Here is a 23,316-nt window from a genome sequence, read left to right as displayed (position 1 = left end):
TCACCACATATTGTACACTATAATGGATTCAAAAACTTTACCCGAGCTTTAAGAGATCGAATTGTTCCTTTAGAAAGATTTATATCATCTCCATTAGTAGATCTGCAAAATAATGGATGAGTTTTGAATAAATCACTCGAAAGAAAATTATATCACAAAGCACAACATTTCGACATTTGTGATATAAAATATTAATTTTGATGCATCACTGGCTTGGCTGGCATTTATTGCCCATCACTAGTTTCCCTTGAGGTGGTGGTGGTCTGCCCCCTCGAACCGCTGCAGTCCCTGAGGTGCGGCTATTTCAGAGGGCATTTAAGAGTCAACTGTGGGTCTGGTGTTACATGTACACCAGACAAGGACAGCAGTTTTCCTTCCCTAAACAACAATAGTGAACCAGATGGGCTATAGTTTCATGGCCATTATTAGACGTTTTAAATTCCAGATGTTTTATTAATCAAATTCAAAATCCGTGGTGGGATTTCACTCTGGATTCCGAGAACATTACCCAGGGTTGCAGGATTACCATCCCAGCGACAATGCCACTGCGCCATTGGCTCTCTTTTTTACAACCATTCGGCGGTATTTTAAATCTCCATAGCAAGAAAATGTGGCAACTTAATATTTTTAATTTTTTGAGAGCTTTATGTAAAATTGCACGGCTTACCTTGTATCCACATTTCTAAAGAAGTTACTGAGTGCTTCATCATAGATTCCTTTCTAAATTAAAAACAAAATGTAATTTTTCTACATAAACCATTGCACATTGATACTTACAGCAAAGTCCAACCTATTATAAAATCTAACAAACTTCTTTAAAGTACTGAAAAAAGTAAACAAACGTTGATCAATAAAGAACATTTATATTAAGAGAGAGGTAAGCAAGATCAGGAATAGTATGCTGCCTAATTTGTTGAAAACTGTTCAGAGGAAAGTGGGACAAGTCAGTATTTAATTTTACTAACTTAAAACTATCAAATCATGCCAGCACTTCAAAGCTTTCAGTACTTTGCATGAACAGTATTATTTGCTCATATTTTCACCCTTCTCTATGAACGTTGCCAGGTTACACTCGGGTATGGTTCCATGGGTTCCAGGTATCCTCCGATACTTCACTCAAGTGAAGTTAATTTCTATTTCTAAAATGTAGTATTTATAAGCATTCCTGCTTATTTACCTTATTCACATTTGCATGTTCCCGTAAGACCAAGTCCCAAAATCTGCAGCCAACTTGATTGCCACACTGACCAACTAAAAAAAAGTGAAAATACAAGATTACCATTTGCAAAATCATAAAACACCAATAAAGAGCTTTTTTTAATTCCCAAAGCAATTTTTGCTTATGGAACTTACTCTGAAGTATGGATGGAGGGGGAGAGAAGCAAAGAGAAAAGATCAACTGGTTCCTTAGACTCATCTTCAATTAACATATTACTTTTAGTGAATTTTATAATTATATTACATTAGTTGCAGCATGAAGTTGACCAAAGTTGGAATGCTCACATTCTTCAACTTCAAGACCTATCCAAGTGCAGGTACTGTGAGCATGTGCCTGCAACTGTATCTGAAGCGACATATAGCAGTCTGGTGGTAAACCTTGTAGCTTCACTGGATATGCACAGTGGCATTTGACAAGACATGATCCAAACTAGGAACTGTTTTAGAATTTGTGAATTAAGCCAAAATCTACTCGTACTGCGTCATTGGTCACACACCAATGTTGTCCACCAAAACATAACAAATAAAAACAGCAATACACTTCAGGCTATACTGATTACTTTGCAGATCATGCCTAATGCACATCGTGCAGAGGTCAGCCACTTATTCCAGAAAGAATAAGTTGAACCAAAATAAGCAGCAATATGAATGGTTAATAGAAGGCAACTGCATGATCTTGTAAAAATAAAATGACCTGGATCACTGAGGTGTATTCCAACTGCTTGCCTCTTTTACAAGCCCACTACTCACCTGGGTGACCTTGCAATGAACTCATGCAGTTTCCATTAGTTTAAGTGAATTTCTGGAATCAAGTCAGCAGCAATGATCCTCATACTGAACCTTGGGACACGCTACTCAGGACTTCTCCCCCACACTTGGACACAAACACACTGTTGTTGGCTAACCTTCTAATTTCTTAACTATAGACTATATTTTGCCTGCATCCCCAAAGCTTTGAGCTTAATAGTAAATTTCCATGCAAAACTTTATTAGCTGCCACTTGGAAGTTTAAGTGAACAATGTTGTAGAGTTTCTCAGTTGACTTGGATCGTCACTTCATGGAATTCAAACTGACAGAATCCTATCCTTTTAAATCCATGATGCCTGCTGAATAGTTCATCCTCAAGATGACTCCTCTCAATTGATTTTGTTATTTTACATGTAATTAAAGTAGCTGTCAAGCTTGTTTTTTTCCTGCTATTTTTGAACATGGGTACCACATTAGACTATTTCCAATCTATTTTAACAGTATTCATTAATTTTTTCATAATGGTCATCGGTGCACTTTTTCTCTCAGCAGTCTGGGCGGCACAGTAGCTTCACAGCTCCAGGGTCCCAGGTTCAATTCCCGGCTTGGGTCACTGTCTATGCAGAGTCTGCACATCCTCCCCGCGTCTGCGTGGGTTTCTTCCGGGTGCTCCGGTTTCCTCCCACAGTCCAAAGATGTGCAGGTTAGATGAATTGGCCATGCTAAATTGCCATTAGTGTCCAAAAAGGTTAGGCTGGGTTACGGGGATAGGGTGGAGGTATGGGCTTATGCAGGATGATCTTTCCAAGGGCTGGTGCAGACTCGATGGTCCTCCTCTGGCACTGTAAATTCTATAAATAGCATCTATCCCTTTCATTAGGTTCAATATTTTGGCCCAGGTTTCACAGTCATTGCAAAAGTGGCAGCAATTACCAGTGCCATTGATGAAAGCAGTCAAAGTGCCCACTACAATCGTAGAACTTTTGTGCCATGGGTTTCACTTTTCCTAACTTTAGTTTGAATCTCATGTGCATTCAAGGGGATCTTCAGGCATCCAGCAACAATGATATCAGCAATAGAAAAAATAGCCAATCACATTGAAGTATTCACAGAGCACAAATCAAGTACAATGCACAGATCATGCTTTACTTTCAATTAAATTTTACATATCGTGAAATTAATGATTCTAACGTACTTTGGATTAAGTTAAAAATATCATAAAATTATATTTTAAAAATTGGTAATATTTTACCATAATGGAGAAATTTGACATTCCACAAATATAACATTTGTCAAGGTTTTTTTTTCAGCAATAATGATGAAGTTAGCACAGTAGCATTTATTTTACTTTTAATTTATTTTAATTTTTAATCTAAAAGCCCAGTTGCACCTCACAAATGAAGCGTAACTTTTTGGTTTATGTAGCGAGACTAATGGTTGATGTTAGTCAACCACATAATATAATAATCTTTAATAGTGTCACAAGTCAGCTTACATTAACACTGCAATGAAGTTACTGTGAAAATCACCTAGTCACCTCTCCGGCGCCTGTTCGGGTACACAGAGGGGGAATCCAGAATGTCCAATTCACCAAACAAGCAAGTCTTTTGGGAGGAAATCGGAGCATCCGGAGGAAACCCACGCAGACACGTGCAGAGCCCGCAGTGACCCAAGCTGAAAATCGAACTTGGGACCCCGCCCAGTGCTAACCACTGTGCTACCGTGCCACCCACCATTCACCTTGATTTATTGGTCACGTAGAGCAGATTTGCAAGGTCGAGTGTGCCCAGGCTGGTCCAGTGCAATCCATTTCTACTGCAACTGACACACACACGTGTTTTTGGCGGGCAGACGTTACACTCCCTCACACATTGACCTCTCACATCCCGAAATGCTGCACACAACAGCAACGGTATGAATGAAGAAGGTTCTGCTCAGTTCAATGATCCCTAATCGATTGTAGTCTGGGGGAACTTAGGGATAGGCAATAAATGTTGGCCCAGCCAGCGATACCCCAAACCGCCTATATTATTTATAAAAAATAAACAAAAATCAGCCTGTTGTGGGGGGTGGCGAGCAGAATTTCCGCCTGCCTTTAAACGGTGCATGAGGCAGAGTGCAGAAGTTGCAATCAGTTTAGGAGAATTGAGGAAGAACACCAACAGCTTCACCCTCACCACTGGCGCCAGTCAACGGCCAATATTTTAGTCGCCGGGGCAACTGGTCCCTTTTTTGTTGGTGCCCCAGGAAAGGGGCCACTTCCGGAGAGATGTCGGACACTGGCCTTACGGACCTCCGATCCCGACAGTGAATGAGTAATTGAACGTCACTGCTTTACCTTGCACCAAAACAGACTGGGTCATCTTGGAAGGGGCTTCTTCTGTGCGGTTGCTATGGTTCCCCGCGGGGAGGGGGTGGGGCCTATTTGCCGCCGGGGCGGCGGGTTCCACGCGCCCTTTTTCCGAGGAGACGTCGCTTGCGTCTGACATCACGTTTCCCGGGCGACGGGATGCCTGTGGGGGCGTGGCCGGTGTGTGACGTCACCACCGCCGCGATTGCCGGCGAGTGCGAGTCTGGGGCACGAGCCGTGTATCTGCAACCCGAGGTGGGCTCCATCCTCACAACTCTGCTCACGCCTTCATTCACTTTTATTCCAACTGCAATACATTGCCGCTCAATACTCAATAATTCGTGCCCCTATTAAAGTGATGCCGAACCGGGTAAAGCCGAGTCTTCGCTCCCTTTCCCATTGTGGTTTATTGCCACGGTGGCAATGATGCCATGTCTTTGATTTTTTTGATTGCCTTCTCCCAGGTGGCGGGGATTTTTTGACCGCAACCTTTGTTTTGTTCCAAGCAGCTGTGATTCCCACGGTTGTAAAGTCGCTCCTACCAACCGAATGGCGGATCGGAGGTAAGTAAGTGGCTGTGGTTGCAAACAGTTGATAAACTGAAGGTAACGTGAGGTGGCAGCAATTTATTAAAACAAATAGATTGTATTCAATTCTCCTGATTCCGTTGGCAGGTGGTGGGGAGATTGGATCCAACAGAACATCTCGACGATGAAAGCCAAGGTATGGCGCTTTTAAACAAAATTCAGATTTCCTACAAAGTCGAATAGAATGGTACCGGGATTCGTGAGCTTACTTTAGGATTTTTAACAAATTAAATTTGCTAGTGGTTTTGTTCAGGATTCTAACACATTCCACTAGTGTGTGCCGTTATAGCCCATGTAGACCCACATTGAGAAATATCAGCTCAGCTGGGTCGTACGGTTGGCTCCCTGTGCAAGTCCTGGCTGATAGACATATGTAGGAATTGCCCGGGACATTCCGCAAATGTCTCCGACTCTGAACTTGTAGCGGTGCTTGGGCTAAATACCGCGACATCGCTGGATGCTGACCCAGGAAGGACAGTTTAAAAGCTGGATAACTCCATCACCAAACTAGCCTCCGCCCCTACCCCCCCCCCCCCCCCCCGAGTTGACCCCCTTCCCACCGAGTTGACCCCCAAACACCAGAAGACCCAACCACCCAAAGATTCCTCACCACTTTACCACCCCCATCCTACACCATCTGACGATCGCCTGTGACCACCTGACCATCAACCTTAAGCACCTCTCCTACCGACCCAATCACTCATTCACCCACTTATCTGATCACTTATTCATTCGGTAACCCACACTTATCCCCTGATTCTAATCCACTCATTCGATTTACACAAGCATTGTTGTGCGACCATTTCTCTTGTCAGAAAAACCCCTTCTCATCAGCTTGGGAAGATACAAGAAAATGCTCACTGTGAATTGTAATCCTTTTTTATCGACCATCGACCTTTACCACCATTTCCATCAACCCAATCACTCATTCACCCACTCCTCTGCTGTCATACATTCTTAACCCACACTTATTCACAGACTAGACATTTTAAAACCTACCTGAATATGGCTCTACTGCTGAAAAAAAAACAGGGGCAAGTTCTCCCCTTCCCCTGACTAGTCCACTCTTTCGATTCAGACAAGCATTGTTATACGATCATTTCTATTGTCTGAACACCCCTTCTCGATCAGGTTGGGAAGTTACAAGAAAATACTCACTGTCAATTGTAACCCTATTTTATTTGGGTATTAATCTTCAAGATCAATCGCACAAAATATGATACGGACTCATAGATGAGCTCTAGGTATTGATGTGTTGGGTATGCTGGGTCTGCGAGGACTGCGTTTACCAGAGCAGTGAGAGAGGCAGGCTACCAACACTTGTGGAAGTACAACTCTATTTTGTTTAACTATGAGCTGTTAAACATACTTGCACTGTGGGTCGACACTATGTTAGGTTGACTGAAGACCTATGGCTAACCTGACCAGACTATACTGCTAGCACATGGTAGATGTTCGTGCTACTGACTGCGGGCTCTGTCTGTCTTAGAGGCTGCATCCCGAATGAGTGGGAAAACTAGAACAAAGAACAAAGAAAATTACAGCACAGGAACAGGCCCATCGGCCCTGCCAGCCTACGCCGATCCAGATCCTTTATCTAAACCTGTCCCCTATTTTCCAAGGTCTACTTCCCTCTGTCCCCTGCCTGTTCATATATCTGTCTAGATGCATCTTAAATGATGCTATCATGCCCGCCTCTACCACCTCCGCTGGCAAAGTGTTCAAGGCACCTTCCACCCTCTGCGTAAAAGACTTTCCATGCACATCTCCCTTAAACTTTTCCCCTCTCACCTTGAAATCGTGACCCTTGTAATTGATACTCCCACTCTTGGAAAAAGCTTGTTGCTATCCACCCTGTCTATACCTCTTATAATTTTGTAAACCTCAATCAGGTCCCCCCTCAACCTCCGTCTTTCCAACAAAAACAATCCTAATCTACTCAACCTTTCTTCATAGCTAGCACCCTCCATACCAGGCAACATCCTGGTGAACCTCCTCTGCACCCTCTCTAAAGCATCCACATCCTTCTGGTAATGTGGCGACCAGAACTGCACGCAGTATTCCAAATGTGGCCTAACCAAAGTCCTATTCAACTGTAACATGACCTGCCGACTCTTGTACTCAATACCCCGCCCGATGAAGGCAAGCATTCTGTATGCCTTCTTGACCACTCTATCAACCTGCGTTGCCACCTTCAGGGTATAATGGACCTGAACTCCCAGATCTCTCTGTCCATCAATTTTCCCCAGGACTCTTCCATTGACCATATAGTCCGCTCTTGAATTAGATCTTCCAAAATGCATCACCTCACATTTGCCTGGATCGAACTCCATCTTCCATTTCTCTGCCCAACTCTCCAATCTATCTATATTTTGCTGTATTCTCTGTCAGTCCTCCTCGCTATCTGCAACTCCACCAATCTTAGTATCATCTGCAAACTTGCTAATCAGACCACCTATACCTTCCTCCAGATAATTTATGTATATCACAAACAACAGTGGTCCGAGCACGGATCCCTGTGGAACAGCACTAGTCACCTTTCTCCATTTTGAGACACTCCCTTCCACCACTACTATCTGTCTCGTGTTGCCCAGCCAGTTCTTTATCCATCTAGCTAGTACACCCTGAACCCCATACAACTTCACTTTTTCCATCAACCTGCCATGGGAAACTTTATCAAACGCCTTACTATCCATGTATATGACATCTACAGCCCTTCCCTCATCAATTAACTTTGTCAATTCCTCAAATAATTCTTTTTTTTAAAAATAATTTTTATTCAAATTTTCACATTTTCACAAAAAAGAAAACAATAACAGAAAATTCTAAGAACAAAAAGAACAGAACAGCTGCTGCTGCTGACCTTTTGTTTTTACCGTTTTGCCAGGAGATCTAGGAATGGTTGCCATCTCCTGAAAAACTCCTGCACTGACCCCCTTAGGGCAAATTTCACCCTCTCCAATTTAATAAACCCCGCCATACCGTTGACCCAGACGTCCATGCTTGGGGGCCTCGCATCCTTCCACTGAAGAAGAATCCTCCGCCGGGCTACTAGGGACGCAAAGGCCAGAACACCGGCCTCTTTCGCCTCCTGCACTCCCGGCAGCCCCAAATATTGCGAGTCCCCAACCTGGATTGACCCTGGATCCTACCACCCTCGATACCCTCCTTGCTACACCCTTCCAAATTTCCCCCAGCGCTGGGCATGCCCAGAACATGTGGACATGGTTTGCTGGGCTCCCTGAGCACCTAACACACCTGGCCTCGGTCCAAAAAAATGGCTCATCCTTGTCCCGGTCATATGAGCCCTATGCAATACCTTAAACTGTATGAGGCTAAGCCTCGCACACAACGAGGAGGAGTTCATCCTTTCTAGGTTATCCGCCCACGTCCCCTCCTCAATCTCCTTACCCAGCTCCTCCTCCCATTTATCTTTCAGCTCCTCCACCGACGCCTCGTCTACGTCCTGCATCACCTAGTACACTTCCGAGATCCTCCCCTCTCCAACCCATACTTCCGAGAGCACCCTGTCCTGAACCCCACGCGGCGGCAGCAGAGGGAGCCCCGTCACCTGCTGCCTGACAAACGCCCTTACTTGCATGTACCTATAGCTGTTCCCCGGGGGAAGCCCAAACTTCCCCTCTAGCTCACCCAGGCTCGCAAACTTCCCGTCTATAAGCAGGTCCCCCAGTCTCCTGACACCTGCCCTGTGCCAACTCAGGAAACCGCCATCAATTCTCCCCGGAACAAACCGGTGGTTCCCCCGTATCGGGGACCCCATCGAGGCCTCCACCTCCCCCCGTGCCGCCTCCATTGCCCCCAAATTTTGAGGGTAGCTGCCACCACCGGGCTCGTGTTAGGTTGACTGAAGACCTATGGCTAACCTGACCAGACTGCTAGCACATGGTAGATGTTCGTGCTACTGACTGCGGGCTCTGTCTGTCTTAGTGGCGCCGTTACCAGCACTTCCAGGCTCGTGCCCACACAGGATGTCATCTCCATTCTCTTCCATGCTACCCTCTCCCCGTCCATTACCCACTTACTCACCATCGCTGTGTTGGCAGCCCAATAATACCACAGAGGTTGGGCAACGCCAGCCCCCCCCCACCCCATCCCTGCCCTGCTCCAAGAACACCTATCTCACCCTTGGAGTCCCGTGTGCCCACACAAACCCCGTAATGCTCCTGTTAACCCGCCTGAAAAAGGCCTTCGGGATAAGGATGGGGAGGCACTGGAACAGGAACAGAAACCTCGGGAGCATCGGCATCTTGACTGACTGCACCCTACCCGCCAAAGACAGCGGCAGCATGTCCCACCTCTTAAACTCCTCCTCCATTTGCTCCACCAGCCTTGTGAGGTTTAGCTTATGAAAGGCCCCCCCAGCTCCTGGCCACCTGAACCCCCAAGTACCTGAAGCTCCTCTCCGCCCTTTTCAGTGGGAGCCTCCCAATCCCTGCCTCCTGGTCCCCCGGGTGTACCACAAACAGCTCGCTTTCCCAAAGTTAAGCTTATACCCTGAGAAATCCCCAAATTCCCGGAGAATCCCCATCACCACCGGCATTCCCCCCACCGGGTCCGCCACATACAACAATAGGTGTCAGCATAGAGCGACACTCGGTGCTCCTCCCCACCCCGGACCAGCCCCCTCCAATCCCCCGACTCCCTCAGCGCCATAGCCAGGGGTTCAATTGCCAGCGCAAAAAGTAGGGGGGACAGGGGACACCCCTGCCTTGTCCCTCGGTATAGTCGAAGATACTCCGACCTCCTGTTATTCGTGGCAACACTTGCCATAGGGGCCTCATACACCAGCCTCACCCAACTGACAAACCCCTCCCCAAACCCGAACCTTTCCAGCACCTCCCACTCGACCCTATCAAAGGCCTTCTCCGCATCTAGCGCCACCACTATCTCCGCCTCCCCTTCCACCGTCGGCATCATAATAATGTTCAAGAGCTTCCGTATATTAGTGTTCAGCTGCTTCCCCCTCACAAAACTTGTTTGATCCTCGTGGATAACCTGCAGCACACAATCTTCTATCCTCGTGGCTAAGATCTTTGCCAACAACTTGGCGTCCACATTCAGGAGTGAGATCGGCCTGTATGACCCACATTGCAGGGGATTCTGGTCTCGCTTAAAGATCAAGGAGATCAGTGCCCAAGACATCGTCAGGGTGAAAGCCCCCTCCCTCGCCTCGTTGAAGGTCCTAACCAACAGGGGGCCCAGCAGGTCTGCATACGCCTTGTAAAATTCAACCGGGAACCCATCTAGCCCCGGCACCTTCCCCGACTGCATGTTCCCTATCCATTTAACCAGCTCCTCAAGCTCAACTGGCGCCCCCAGACCATCCACCCGTCCCTCCTCCACCCTTGGGAATCTCAGCCGGTCCAAAAAGTGCCCCACTCCCCCCTTCCCCGCCGGAGGTTTTGACCGATATAGTCTCTCATAAAAGTCCCTGAAGATCCCATTAATGTCTACCCGCCACCGCACCACATTTCCTCCCCGGTCCTTAACTCCACCAATCTCCGTAGCCGCGTCCCGCTTACGGAGCTGGTGTGCCAGCATCCTACTCGCCTTCTCCCCATACTCGTACATCGCACCCTGAGCCTTTCTCTATTGAGCCTCCGCCTTTCTGGTGGTCAACAAGTCGAACTCAGCCCGAAGGCTGCGCCGCTCCCTCAGCAATCCCTCCTCCGGAGCCTCCGCGTACCTCCTGTCCACCCTCACCATCTCCCCCACCAATCTCTCCCTTTCTCTCTGCTCCCCTCTCTCCCTGTGGGCCCCAATGAAGATCAACTCCCCCCGAACCACCACCTTCAGCGCCTCCCAGACCGTCCCCACTTGGACCTCCCCATTATCGTTGGCCTCCAGGTACCTCTCGATGAATCCTCGAACCCACACCCTCACATCCTCGTCTGCCAGCAGCCCCACGCCACAACAGGCGCTGGTCCCTCTCCTCCCCCAGCTCGAGGTCCACCCAATGCGGGGCATGGTCAGAAATGGCTATCGCCGAGTACTCAGCGTCTACTACCCCAGCAATCAGCGCCCTACTCAAAGCAAAGAAATCAATCCGGGAGTAGGCCTTATGCACATGGGAGAAGTATGAAAATTCCCTGGCCCTCGGCCTCGCGAACCTCCAAGGATCCACCCCTCCCATCTGGTCCATAAACCCCCTCAGCACCTTAGCCGCAGCAGGCCTCCTACCCGTCCTGGAACTGGATCGATCCAGCGGAGGATCCAGCATCGTGTTGAAATCCCCCCCCCCCCCCCATTATCAGGCCCCCCACCTCCAAATCTGGAATCCAGCCCAACATGCGCCGAATGAAACCCGCATCATCCCAATTCGGGGCATATACATTGACCAGCACCACCCGCTTCCCTTGTAGCTTGCCGCTCACCATCACGTACCTCCCACCGCTGTCTGCCACCACACTCGACGCCTCAAACGACACCCTCTTCCCCTCCAGGATTGCCACCCCCTGGTTTTTTGCATCCAGCCCCGAATGAAACACTTGGCCCACCCACCCCTCCCTCAACCTAACCTGATCCGCCACCTTCAGGTGCGTCTCCTGAAGCATAGCCACGTCCGCCTTCAGCCCCCTCAGGTGCGCGAACACGCGGGACCGTTTGACCGGCCCATTTAGTCCCCTCCCATTCTGGGTGATCAGCCGGATCGGAGGGCCACCTGCCCCCCTCCCCCGACGACTAGCCATCACCATTCCGTAATCCGCCACGTGCCCGCGCCCCCCGCTCAGCCCATTCCCCACAGCGACAGACCGCCATCCCGACCCCCTCTGCACGCTCCAGCTCCTTCTTGGCCATTCCAGCAGCAACCCGGTATCCCACCCCCCAAAGCTAGGACCCCCCCCTAGCTGCGTAACTTCGGTCATTGCACTTCCGTAAGTCAGCCGACTTCTGCTGACCCCGGCTGCTCCCGCCACCCCAATTACCCTCCCCAGTGTCCCCCAACCATTTCCCCAATGCCGACCCCGCCCCCTGCTTCTCCAGCGGGGGAGAGAAGCCCTCCCATCCCAAGCCCCGCCCCCGACCCAAAACGCAGGAAGACAGGCACATGACCCAACAGGGCCGCAAACCCCACCCAAACCTGCAACCAGTGAAATATTAAATATCCCAACATGATATGATAAAACACCCAAGTAAACAGATAACATTCCCGAAAAGCAGAAAAGAAAAGGCAAAACAGCAAAAAAAAACATCGTCCAATAGAACCAAAAAGAGCGAAAGGATATCAAGGAGGACAAAGCCTCCGGGCTGCGTACAACGTTCCCCAGCCCCCAGTCCTCAGTTCAAGTCCAGCTTCTCTGCCTGGACAAAAGTCCAGGCCTCCTCCGGGGAGTCAGAATAAAGTTGGCGCTCTTTATAAGTGACCCAAAGGCGTGCCGGCTGTAACAGGCCAAACGTGACCCCCTTGTGGAGCACTGCCTTCGCCCGGTTAAACCCAGCCCTTCTCTTCGACATCTCCGCACTCCAGTCCTGGTAGATCCTGATCTCCGTATTCTCCCACTTACTACTCCTCTCCCTCTTCGCCCAACGAAGCACACACTCACGGTCGACCAAGCGTTGAAATCGGACCAGCAACGCCCTGGGTGGCTTGTTCGGCCCGGGCTTCCGCAGCCGCACCCGATGGGCACTCTCCAGCTCCAGGGGTCCCCGGAACGACCCCGCGCCCAACAGCGAGTTCAGCATCAGGACCACGTAGGCCCCCAAATCCAAACCTTCCAGCCCCTCCGGGAGGCCTAAAATCCGCAGATTCTTCTGGCGAGAACGGTTCTCCATCTCCTCCACCCTTGCCAACCATTTCTTGTGAAGCGCCTCGTGCGACTCCACCTTCACCGCCAGGCCGAGGGGTTCGTCCTCGTTCTCCGAAGCCTTCTGCTGCAGCTCCCGAATCTCCGCAGCCTGAGCCGTCTGAGTCGCCCCGAGCCTGTCCAGCGATGCCCTCAACGGCTCCAGGATCCCAGCTTTTAGTTTCTGGAAGGAGCGCAGCAGCAGCTCCTGCTACTCCCTCGCCCACTACTGCCATGCTGCCAGTTCCCTGCCCGCCGCCATCTTGTCCTTTTTGCCTCGCACCTTCTTCTGCTGCAAAGTTGATTTTCTGGTCGCTCCACTTCTAGTCCAGCCCATCCACCGGCCGCCAAGCACAGAGGCTGCGTTCCCATCCGGGGAAAAATCAAATCAGCGCCTTTGCGGGCCCTTAAAAGAGCCCTTGGTGAGTTCTTTTCCCAGTTGTTCCCTCTGCTGCTAGAATTCAGCTTTCAGAAAGGCCCTCAGGTCAGCTTGAAGCCTTCAAATTAGCCCTTCCCCCGCCTGCATGCTGGAAGAGGCTTTTGCCTCTGCTGTAGCTCCAGCCAAATCTTTCACTGCTTCTGCGGGTCTGGTAACCAAGAAACATACCATTCCTGGGGGAAAGTACTTCTCCAACATTCACCTATGCTTTTTCATAAAAATTCCACCCCATATTGCTTAAAAAAGAGCTCTTTTCTGTAACCTTGGGCAGGAGCTGCCTTTTGTGTGCACTTACTCCATGGTGCGCACCGGAAGTCTCCCTTCTTCAAAGAATTCTAGTAGATTTGTAAGACATGACCTTCCCTGCACAAAACCATGCTGCCTATCACTGATAAGTCTATTTTCTTCCAAATGTGAATAGATCCTATCCCTCAGTATCTTCTCCAACAATTTGCCCACCACTGACGTCAAGCTCACAGGTCTATAATTCCCTGGATTATCCCTGCTACCCTTCTTAAACAAAGGGACAACATTAGCAATTCTCCAGTCCTCCGGGGCCTCACCCTTGCTCAAGGATGCTGCAAAGATATCTGTTAAGGCCCCAGCTATTTTGACCCTCGCTTCCCTCAGTAACCTGGGACAGATCCCATCCGGTCCTGGGGACTTGTCCACCTGAATGTCTTTTAGAATACCCAAAACTTCCCCCTTCCTTTTGACGACTTGACCTAGAGTATTTAAACATACATCCCTAGCGTCAACATCCGTCATGTCCCTCTCCTTGGTGAATACCAATGCAAAGTACTCATTAAGAATCTCACCCATTTCCTCTGACTCCACGCATAAATTCCCTCTTTTGTCTTTGAGTGGGCCGATCCTTTCTCTAGTTACCCTCTTGCTCCTTATATACGAATAAAAGGCTTTGGGATTTTCCTTAACCCTGTTAGCCAAAGATATTTCATGACCCCTTTTAGCCCTCTTTATTGCGCGTTTGAGATTCATCCTACCTTCCCGATATTCCTCCAAAGCTTCATTAGTTTTGAGTTGCCTCGATCTTATGTATGCTTCATTTTTCATTTTAGCTAGTCTCACAATTCCACCCGTCATCCATGATTCCCTAATCTTGCCATTTTTATCCCTCATTTTCACAGGGATATGTCTGTCCTGCACTCTAATTAACTTTTCCTTAAAAGACTCCCACATTTCAAATGTGGATTTGCCCTTAAGCAGCTGCTCCCAGTCCACATTCCCTAGCTCCTGCCGAATTTTGTTATACTCGGCCTTTTCCCAATTTAGCACTCTTCCTTTAGGACCACTCTCGTCTTTGTCCATGAGTATTCTAAAACTTGCGGAATTGTGATCGCTATTCCCAAAGTAATCACCGACTGAAACTTCAACCACCTGGCCGGGATCATTCCCCAATACCAGGTCCAGTATGGCCCCTTCCCGAGTTGGACTATTTACATACTGCTCTAAAAAACTCCCCTGGATGCTCCTTACAAACTCTGCTCCATCTACGCCTCCAACACCACACAAGTCCCATTCAATGTTGGGGAAGTTAAAATCTCCCATCACAATCACCCTATTGCTCCTACATTTTTCTATAATTTGTCTGCATATTTGTACCTCTACTTCATGCTCGCTTTTGGAAGGCCTGTAGTAAAGTCCCAACAATGTTACTGCACCCTTCCTATTTCTTAGCTCTACCCATATTGCCTCAGTGCTCGAATCCTCCATAGTGTCCTCCTTAATCACAGCTGTGATATCATCTCTGACTAGTAATGCAATTCCTCTACCACTTCTACCTCCCTCTCTATCCCTCCTGAAGCATCTATACCCTGGGATAATCAGTTGCCAGTCCTGCCCTTCCCTCAACCGAGTCTCAGTAATACCAATAACATCATATTCCCAGGTACTAATCCAAGCCCTAAGTTCATCTGTCGGACCTGCAACACTTCTCGCATTAAAACAAATGCACCTCAGGCCACCTGTTCCTTTGCGTTCATCATCTCTTCCCTGTCTACTCTTCCTCTTAGTCACATTGAGTTTATTATCTAGTACCTTACTGGCTTTAGTTGCTGCCTCTTTACTGACCTCTAACTTCCTAATCTGGTTCCCATCCTCCTGCCACATTAGTTTAAAACCTCCCCAGCAGTGTTAGCAAAAGCACCCCCTAGGACATTGGTTCCAGCCTGCCCAGGTGTAGACCATCTGGTTTGTAATGGTCCCGCTGCCCCCAGAACCGGTTACAATGTCCCAAAAATCTGAACCCCTCCCTCCTGCACCATCTCTCAAGCCACGTATTCATTCTGACTATTCTTGAATTTCTACTCTGACTGTCTCGTAGCACTGGTAGCAATCCTGAGATTACTACCTTTGAGTTCCTACTTTTTAAATTATCTCCTAACTCCCTAAATTCTGATTGTAGGACCTCATCCCGTTTTTTACCTATATCGTTGGTGCCTATATGCACCACGACAACTGGCTTTTCACCCTCCCCCTTCAGTATGTCCTGTAGCCGATCTGAGACATCACTGACCCGTGCACCCGGGAGGCAACATACCATTCGGGAGTCTCGTTTTCGACCACAGAAACGCCTGTCTACTCCCCTTACGATTGACTAGTGCCCTGCGGCTTTATAGTGGCCGTGTCCTGTCTGGTGATGGGCTGCTGTGTTCTGTGTGTTGATTGGTCTTTCAGTGTGTCAGTCAGTGTGTGTCTATGCACCATGATATACATGTGTGTATATTATGACAGGTATTACCTGCACTCATGAAGAAAGCTGGTCGGGTTACGATCACTCAATGTGGATGTCATCTTCTCTGAGCACCGAGCTCAGGGCATCTCCTGTTATGGTTGCTCCTTGGGGTTCCCAGGTTGTCACTGACGATGCATTCCATGGTTCCTTCATTAATCCAGGTGCTGCTAGAACTGAGTCATGATACACAGACACACACACACACACACGTGGCCTGAGATACATTGCCCTATCAACACCATCATTCCTCCGAAACTCATCTCCAAACTCCGTGGCCTTGGCCTCGGCTCCTCCCTCTGCGACTGGATCCTGAACTTTCTAACCCACAGGCCACAATCAATAAAGATGGGCAACAACACCACCTCCACGATCATCCTCAACATTGGTGCCCCACAAGGCTGTGTCCTCAGCCCGCTTCTATACTCCTTATACGCCTATGACTGTGTGGCCAAATTTCCCTCCAACTCGATTTTCAAATTTGCTGATTACACCACCGTAGTGGGTCGGATTTCAAACAATGACGAGACAGAGTATAGGAATGAGATAGAGAATCTGGTGAACTGGTGCAACGTCAATGATCTCTCCCTCAATGTCAACAAAACGAAGGAGATTGTCATCGATTTCAGGAAGTGTAGTGGAGAACATGCCCCTGTCTACATCAATGGGAACGAAGTAGAAAGGGTCGAGAGCTTCAGGCTTTTATGTGTACAGATCACCAACAGCCTGTCCTGGTCCCCCCATGCTGACACTATAGTTAAGAAAGCCCACCAATGACTACTTTCTCAGAAGACTAAGGAAATTTGGCATGTCAGCTACGACCCTCACCAACTTCTACAGATGCACCATAGAAAGCATTCTTTCTGGTTGTATCACAGCTTGGTATGGAGCCTGCTCTGCCCAAGACCTCAAGAAACTACAAAAGCTTGTGAATGTAGCCCAGTCCATCATGCAAACCAGCCTCCCATCCATTGACTTTATCTATAATTCCCGCTGCCTCAGAAAGGCAGCCAGCATAATTAAGGACGCCACGCACCCCGGACATAGGCTCTTCCACCTTCTTCTGTCAGGAAAACAATACCGAAGTTTAAGATCACGTACCAACCGTCTCAAGAACAGCTTCTTCCCTACTGCCATCAGACATTTGAGTGGACCTACCTCGTATTAAGTTGATCTTTTCTTTACACCTTGCTATAACTGTAACATTATATTCTGCAGTCTCTCCTTCCTTCCCTATGTACGGTATGCATTGTTTGTACAGCATGCAAGATACAATACTCTTCACTATACTAATACATGTGACAATAATAAATCAAATCAAATCAAGAGTTAAAACTAATTAATAGAAATGAACAGATTATTCCTGTTCAGCCAGGGTGATTCAATCAAGATCCATTGTCTTTGAAACATTCTTGGCTGACCAGCTATTAGTCCATTATAGAGTCTGACAGCCTCTTTGTTCATCGTTCGTCCCGCTGTAAAGTTGATCACTACTGTCTCAAAGTTACATATTCATAGCATGGTCCTTTGTCCTTTTGTGTAAAATGTGATAACTACTGTAAATGGTTAATCACAAAGGTCCATATAACGATAATTTATGTGATCTATTGGCCTTTCCATGTCCAACTCGGGACCTGGCGAGGCCGCACGCAGATCTACCCAGCACACGGGACCTAACAGCTTCACCTCAGAGACATTTAGCACTGGTTCCACCAGCGTTGCCTAGACATACCATCACTTGGGAGGTCTCCCAGGTGATTGGGGGCCCCTGGTGGTTTAACACTGGGCAGGGTGGTAACCTGACACCACTGATTCCACCTGGATGCTGCCCTGGCAAGTGCCAGGCTGCCCAGGTGGCATCATGCCAGTGCTGGGAATCCGGCCTAAGGCTGCCATATCCTTTTTTTAAATTATTCATTTTACAGGATGTGGTCGTCCCTCGTTAGACCGGTATTTATTGCCCATCCCTAGTTGCCCTTCAGAAGGTGGAGATGGGCTGCCTTCTTGAACCGCTGCAGTCCTTGACGTGTAGGCATAGCCACTGTGCTGTTAGGGAGGGAGTTCCTGGATGTTACCCCAGCCGCAGTGAAGGAATGGGGATATATTTCCAAGTCAAGCGTTGACTGACTTGGAGGGGAACCTTCTGGTGGTGGGGTTCCAAGGTATCTGCTGCTCTTGTCCTTCTGAATGGGTGTGGGTTTGGAAGGTGCTGTCTGAGGAACCTTGGTGAGTTACTGCAGTGCATCTTGTAGATTGTGCACATGGCTGCCACTGTTCGTCGGTGCTGGAGGGTTTGAATATTTGTGGAACAGGAAACAATAAAGCGGGTTGCTTTGTCCTGTGTTAAGCTCCTGGAGTGTTGTTGGAGCTACACTCATCCAGGCAAGTGATGAGTATTCCATTACACTCCTGACTTGTAGAAGGTGGACAGGATTTGGCATGGTAAGAGCGTGAGTTACTCGCCGTAGGGTTTCGAGCCTTTGACCTGCCCTTGTAGCCACAGTATTAATATGGCTAGTCCAGTTCTGTTTCTGATAAATGGTAACCCCCAGGGTGGGAGATTCAGCGATGGTAATGCCATTGAATGTGATGGGGCGATGGTTAGATCCCCTCTTGTCGGAGATGGTCATTGCCTGGCACTTATGTGGCACAAATTAAACTTGCCACTTGTCAGCCCAAGCCTGGATATTGTCCAGGGCTTGCTGCATTTGGTCATGGACTGCTTCATTGTCTGAGGAGAGGTGAATGGTGCTGAACATTGTGCAGTCATCCACAAACATCACCACTTCTGACCTTCTTCTGGTGGAAGGGAGGTCATTGATGAAGCAGCTGAAGATGGTTGGGCCTCGGAACACTACCCTGAGGAAATCCTGCAGTGATATCCTGGTGGCGAGATGATTGACCTCCAACCACCACAACCATATACCATATGCTAGGTATAACTCCAACCAGCGGAGAGTTTTCCCCTGACTCCCATTGACTCCAGTTTACTTAAGGCTCTTGATGCCACACTCGGTCAAATGCTGCCTTGATGTCAAGGGCAGTCACTCTCTCCTCACCTCTGGCATTCAGCTCTTTTGTCCATGTGTGAACCAAGGCTGTAATGAGGCCAGGAGCTGAGTGATCCTGGCGGAACCAAACTGAGCGTCCATAAGCAGGTTATTGCTGAGTAAGTGACGCTTGATACCACTGTTGATGACTCCTTTGACTCTGTCTACACTTCCTCCTGCCTTGGGAAAGTGACCCCTCCCACCCGGGCTATTCTCTTTTCAGCACGGTAGCATTGTGGATAGCACAATTGTTTCACAGCTCCAGGGTCCCAGGTTCGATTCCGGCTTGGGTCACTATCTGTGCAGAGTCTGCACATCCTCCCCGTGTGTGCGTGGGTTTCCTCCAGGTGCTCCAGTTTCCTCCTGCAGTTCAATGATATGCAGGTTAGGTGGATTGGCCATGATAAATTGCCCTTAATGTCCAAAATTGTCCTTAGTGTTGGGTGGGGTTACTGGGTTATGGGGATAGGGTGGAGGTGTTGACCTTGGGTAGGGTGCTCTTTCCAGGAGCCGGTGCAGACTCGATGGGCCGAATGGCCTCCTTCTGCACTGTAAATTCTATGATAAAAAACCTCTTCCGTCGGCAGGCGATACAAAAGTTTCAGAACACGCACTAACAGACTCAAATATAGCTTCTTCCCTGCTGCTACCAGACTCTTGAATGACCCTCTTATGGATTGAACTGGACTCTTCCCACATTTTCTCTACTACACTCCAGCCTATGTATTTACATTGTGTATGTTCTATATTTTTTTATGTGTGGCACAATCTGTCTGGTCTTTACGCAGAACAATACTTTTCACAGTACCTCAGTACAAGTGACAATAAATCAAATTCAATCTAATCCAAATCCAATCACTCGTTGTAGAAATAGTTTAAAATCAACATCCTTTGTCCTTTCAAATAAAAACTGTCTTACATCCATTGCAAATGTAGAATTTCATGTGTCCCTAGACTGTAATGTAGACACTAGAGACATCTATATGGATTTCTCTAAAGAAAAATCATAGCTCTAATGTTATTATATGAATGAGAAAACTTGCATAAATTTTGGCTTTTTGATGGCATTGCCATCTTGTTCGCCACATTCCAATGTCTACTGTTTAATCCTGAAATGATTTCACATTTGTGTGTAATAAAATTAAGGCTATATCCTTTTTATTAATCATTTTAATTTGCAGTCTGCGAAAGCTGTGGAGTTTTTGACGCATGATCTGGCTGAGTTCACTGAGGTTATCCAACATGATACTGTAACTGCCATTGCAGCCACAGCTTTAGCATTCAAAGAGAAACTAAATGTGAGTGTATACCCTTTTATAACTTACACCATATATCAAGTTCGTGAATGCATATCTGTTAATAAATTGACCTTTTTTTGTAAGAGAGTATAAGCATGTTCAGGGAAAAGTATTAAGTTCCTCTATAGAAACTTGTTTTGCTTAACAACATTGCATGAACATATACCACAATAACATGCATCTGTGCATTTATATTTAAAATTATCCCTTGTATTTGCTCTTTGAATTACCACAATTTTAGATGTGCTGTAATTTCAGTAGGTAAACTAATCAGGCTATGCTAAGAGCAAATACAGTGGATCCTGGAAATCTGAAATAAAAACAAAAATGTTGGAAATGCTCAGCAGGTCTGGCAGCATCTGTGGAGAGAGCAATACAAGCCCTCCGACTCCCACAGCTACCTCGACCACAGCTCCTCACAACCTGTTTCCTGTAAGGACTCTATCTCATTCTCCCAGTTTCTCTGCCTCCTGCGCAGCAGTTCTCATGGTGCCACTTTTGAAAATAGCGCTTCTGATATGCATGCCTTTTCCCTTAACCAAGGTTTCCACGCCCTGTGGTTAACAGGTCACTAAATCGAGTTTGACCCATTTCCCCGCACCTCTGCTCTCACCCCTTCCCCTCTCACCCGGAACCAGGATAGGGTCCCCTTTGTCCTCATTTTCCACTCTACTAGCCTCTGCATTCAAAGGATCATTCTCTGCCATAACCGCCAACTCCAGCATTGTGATACCATGAAACATATCTTCCCCTCATCACACCTTTCGGAATTCCGCAGAGACTATTCATACGATAGTCCACTCCTCCATCACCTTCACCTCCTCATCCCCTTCCCATGGAACCTTCCCTTGAAACCTCTCTCCTCACCATTCAAGGCTGCAAGCACTCCTTTTGAGTAAGGCAACATTTCACTTGCAGTTCCTTTTGCTGATCCCAATGCGGTCTCCTCTACATTGGGGAGACTAACCACAGCTTGAGTGATTGCTTTACGAAGCACTTTTGCTCAGCCTGCAAGAATGACCCCAACCCTTCTGTCACTTGTTATTTCAACTCAGAACCTTACTCTCGGACCTACATGTCCATCCTTGGCAAGCTAAAATGCTCTAGTGAAGCCCAACACAAACGGGAGGAACTGCACCTCATCTTCCTATTAGGCACGTTACAGCCCTCGGGACCGAACAGTGAGTTCAACAACTTTAGTTCTGACCATTCTCCTCCAGCTTAACCCTACCCCCTTTTTTTATATCCAAAATATTGTTTGTCCCACTGCAATCCCCCTCACCCTTTGGGCCATCTGTCACTTGTTCTTTAGTTTTGCTTTCACTGAGCACTGACCGTTGTTGTCTCAATAACGCATTCTAATATCTTAAAGTTATGCCACTATCAGCACCTTCTACAGCCCTGCACACTAATATTAATGCTTCCTCTATCTCGTGACCTACACATCTTTGTTGCAATCTCTCTTAGCTCCCATCAATCACTGCCTTTCTACTCTGCTCCAGCTGCTCCACGCCCTGTTGTACAATATATAAATCACCATAATTCTCTTTAGCTCTGCAGAAGAGTCATATGGACTGGAAATGTTAACTGTGTTTCTTTCTTCACAGATGCTGCCAGACATGCTGAATTTTTCTAGCACTTCCTATTTTGATTTCATTTAATAATGAGAATGTGGCACAGTGAACAATGATTTCCAATAACAAAGGATGAAATGTCATTTATGTTTCAGTAGATATGTTCCAGCAACAATGCAACTGCAAATTTTTGAATTTAAGAATTATATGTGGAACTATATTTAATCTGATTCCAAAAAAGGTATACACCATCTTTCAGTTATCAAGTTCACTGATTTCCCTGAGCTAATATGATCTAAAGTCTCATTGTAAGCTGCTGTCATTTTCTCCCCCTACTCCCAAGCTCCAGTAGAACAAGAGCCAAATATTACCATGGTACTCACAAACTGTGGAACTATACAGGATTTATTTTGGTGCTTTTCTTCTCTTCTAGGTTGAGGAGCACACTGAAGAAGATCAGGCATTCAGCAAGGGGCTTTCAAGCTTGCTTGGAGCTATCTCTGAAGTGTTTACACCTACGGTAAAAGAATCCATCACAACTGATATTAAAACAATAAAGGATTTTGAGATGAGAAATAGTCAGTCATACGATGGTTTTAAGGTACACAACATTATCATATGATGAACAGAGGTTGAGTAGAAGGACAAGTTATTTAAGAAATAGTTACCTTTCTTTTAATATTTTTTATTTCACAGGTCCGGCTCTGTAACCTTCAGGCTAATCCTGCAACATACTCCAGCACAGCAGATGGTAAGATCTAACAAAATAGTATAATCAACATTTGGAGAGTTGGAAACAATATTTCTTCCGAAGCATTTTCAAACTGTAACTTGTACATCATTCCTCTCTATGTATGGGATTATTTTACATAGTGACTCAAAAATACCCAAAGTGTGTGTTCATCTGTACTGAACAGTTCAACACATAATGACTGGAAAGCTACAATTTGTTTCACTCAGTAAACTGATATTTCTTGTAACTGAAATAAGATCGAAAGCTGACATTTCAATCTTGTGCTAGTGTGTTTCAACCTTTGATACAAATGTCACATTCTAACTGCAGTCAAAGATGTAGCATTGACACTATTTCACCATGGTCCAGTTGGGAGCCATATTTTTAATTGTCTTCTCAAATAATTTGCATGCAAAGATGGGTGCTCCGATCTGATTATTTTTAAATGATCCAAAATAGTTACCAAGGTGATCAGTTCTTGTCAATCACCTTGAAATTAAGAGGCTTTAATTATCATTAGAAGAATAAGAGATTAGTTTACTGAAACATATCCTGAGGGGACTTGACAGAGTGGATCCCGGGAGGATGTTATTTTTTTCTGGGAGAGATTGGAATTAGGGTGACATCGTTTTTTTAAAAAAGGGTCCTGTTTAAGATGTAACTGAGGAGAATGTTTTTTTTCCAGAGAGTTGTTAGTAAGTGAAATTCTCTTCCCTAGAGAGCAGTGCAGGCAGGGTCATTGAATATTTTTAAGGCTGAGTT

At 46.9% G+C, this 23,316-nt stretch overlaps 2 protein-coding genes across 8 annotated transcripts in view; one reads left to right on the top strand and one right to left on the bottom strand.

Annotated features, from left to right (window-relative positions):
• The window catches only part of tube1 (tubulin, epsilon 1), a 33,985-nt gene extending 29,546 nt beyond the window's left edge, over positions 1–4,439 (bottom strand). For 2 of the 6 annotated variants that reach the window (XM_038799658.1, XM_038799662.1), the window contains exons 1-4: positions 4,305–4,439; positions 1,178–1,251; positions 668–720; positions 42–102 (exon numbers count right to left, since the gene is read on the bottom strand). In XM_038799658.1, coding sequence (XP_038655586.1) covers positions 42–102; positions 668–720; positions 1,178–1,251; positions 4,305–4,329 — 213 coding nt within the window. In that variant the 5' untranslated portion in view covers positions 4,330–4,439. Of the gene's footprint in view, positions 1–41; positions 103–667; positions 721–1,177; positions 1,252–3,706; positions 4,091–4,143; positions 4,277–4,304 lie in introns of those variants that run through there. The other 4 variants (XM_038799663.1, XM_038799660.1, XM_038799659.1 and 1 more) reach the window with 4 other exon arrangements.
• A 53-nt stretch (positions 4,440–4,492) lies between these two features.
• LOC119967310 (BSD domain-containing protein 1-like) overlaps positions 4,493–23,316 on the top strand; it is a 33,572-nt gene continuing 14,748 nt past the window's right edge. The window contains exons 1-5 of one of the 2 annotated variants that reach the window (XM_038799656.1): positions 4,493–4,879; positions 4,991–5,039; positions 20,131–20,247; positions 22,255–22,341; positions 22,518–22,572. In XM_038799656.1, the coding sequence (XP_038655584.1) occupies positions 4,866–4,879; positions 4,991–5,039; positions 20,131–20,247; positions 22,255–22,341; positions 22,518–22,572 (322 nt within the window). In that variant the 5' untranslated portion in view covers positions 4,493–4,865. Of the gene's footprint in view, positions 4,880–4,990; positions 5,040–20,130; positions 20,248–22,254; positions 22,423–22,517; positions 22,573–23,316 lie in introns of both variants that reach the window. The other variant, XM_038799655.1, reaches the window with a different exon arrangement.

The sequence above is a fragment of the Scyliorhinus canicula genome, chromosome 6, assembly GCF_902713615.1.
Source record: "Scyliorhinus canicula chromosome 6, sScyCan1.1, whole genome shotgun sequence".
Classification (NCBI taxonomy): domain Eukaryota; kingdom Metazoa; phylum Chordata; class Chondrichthyes; order Carcharhiniformes; family Scyliorhinidae; genus Scyliorhinus; species Scyliorhinus canicula.
Note: the sequence above shows the minus strand (reverse complement) of the source record. Positions and strands in the feature narration are given on the sequence as shown.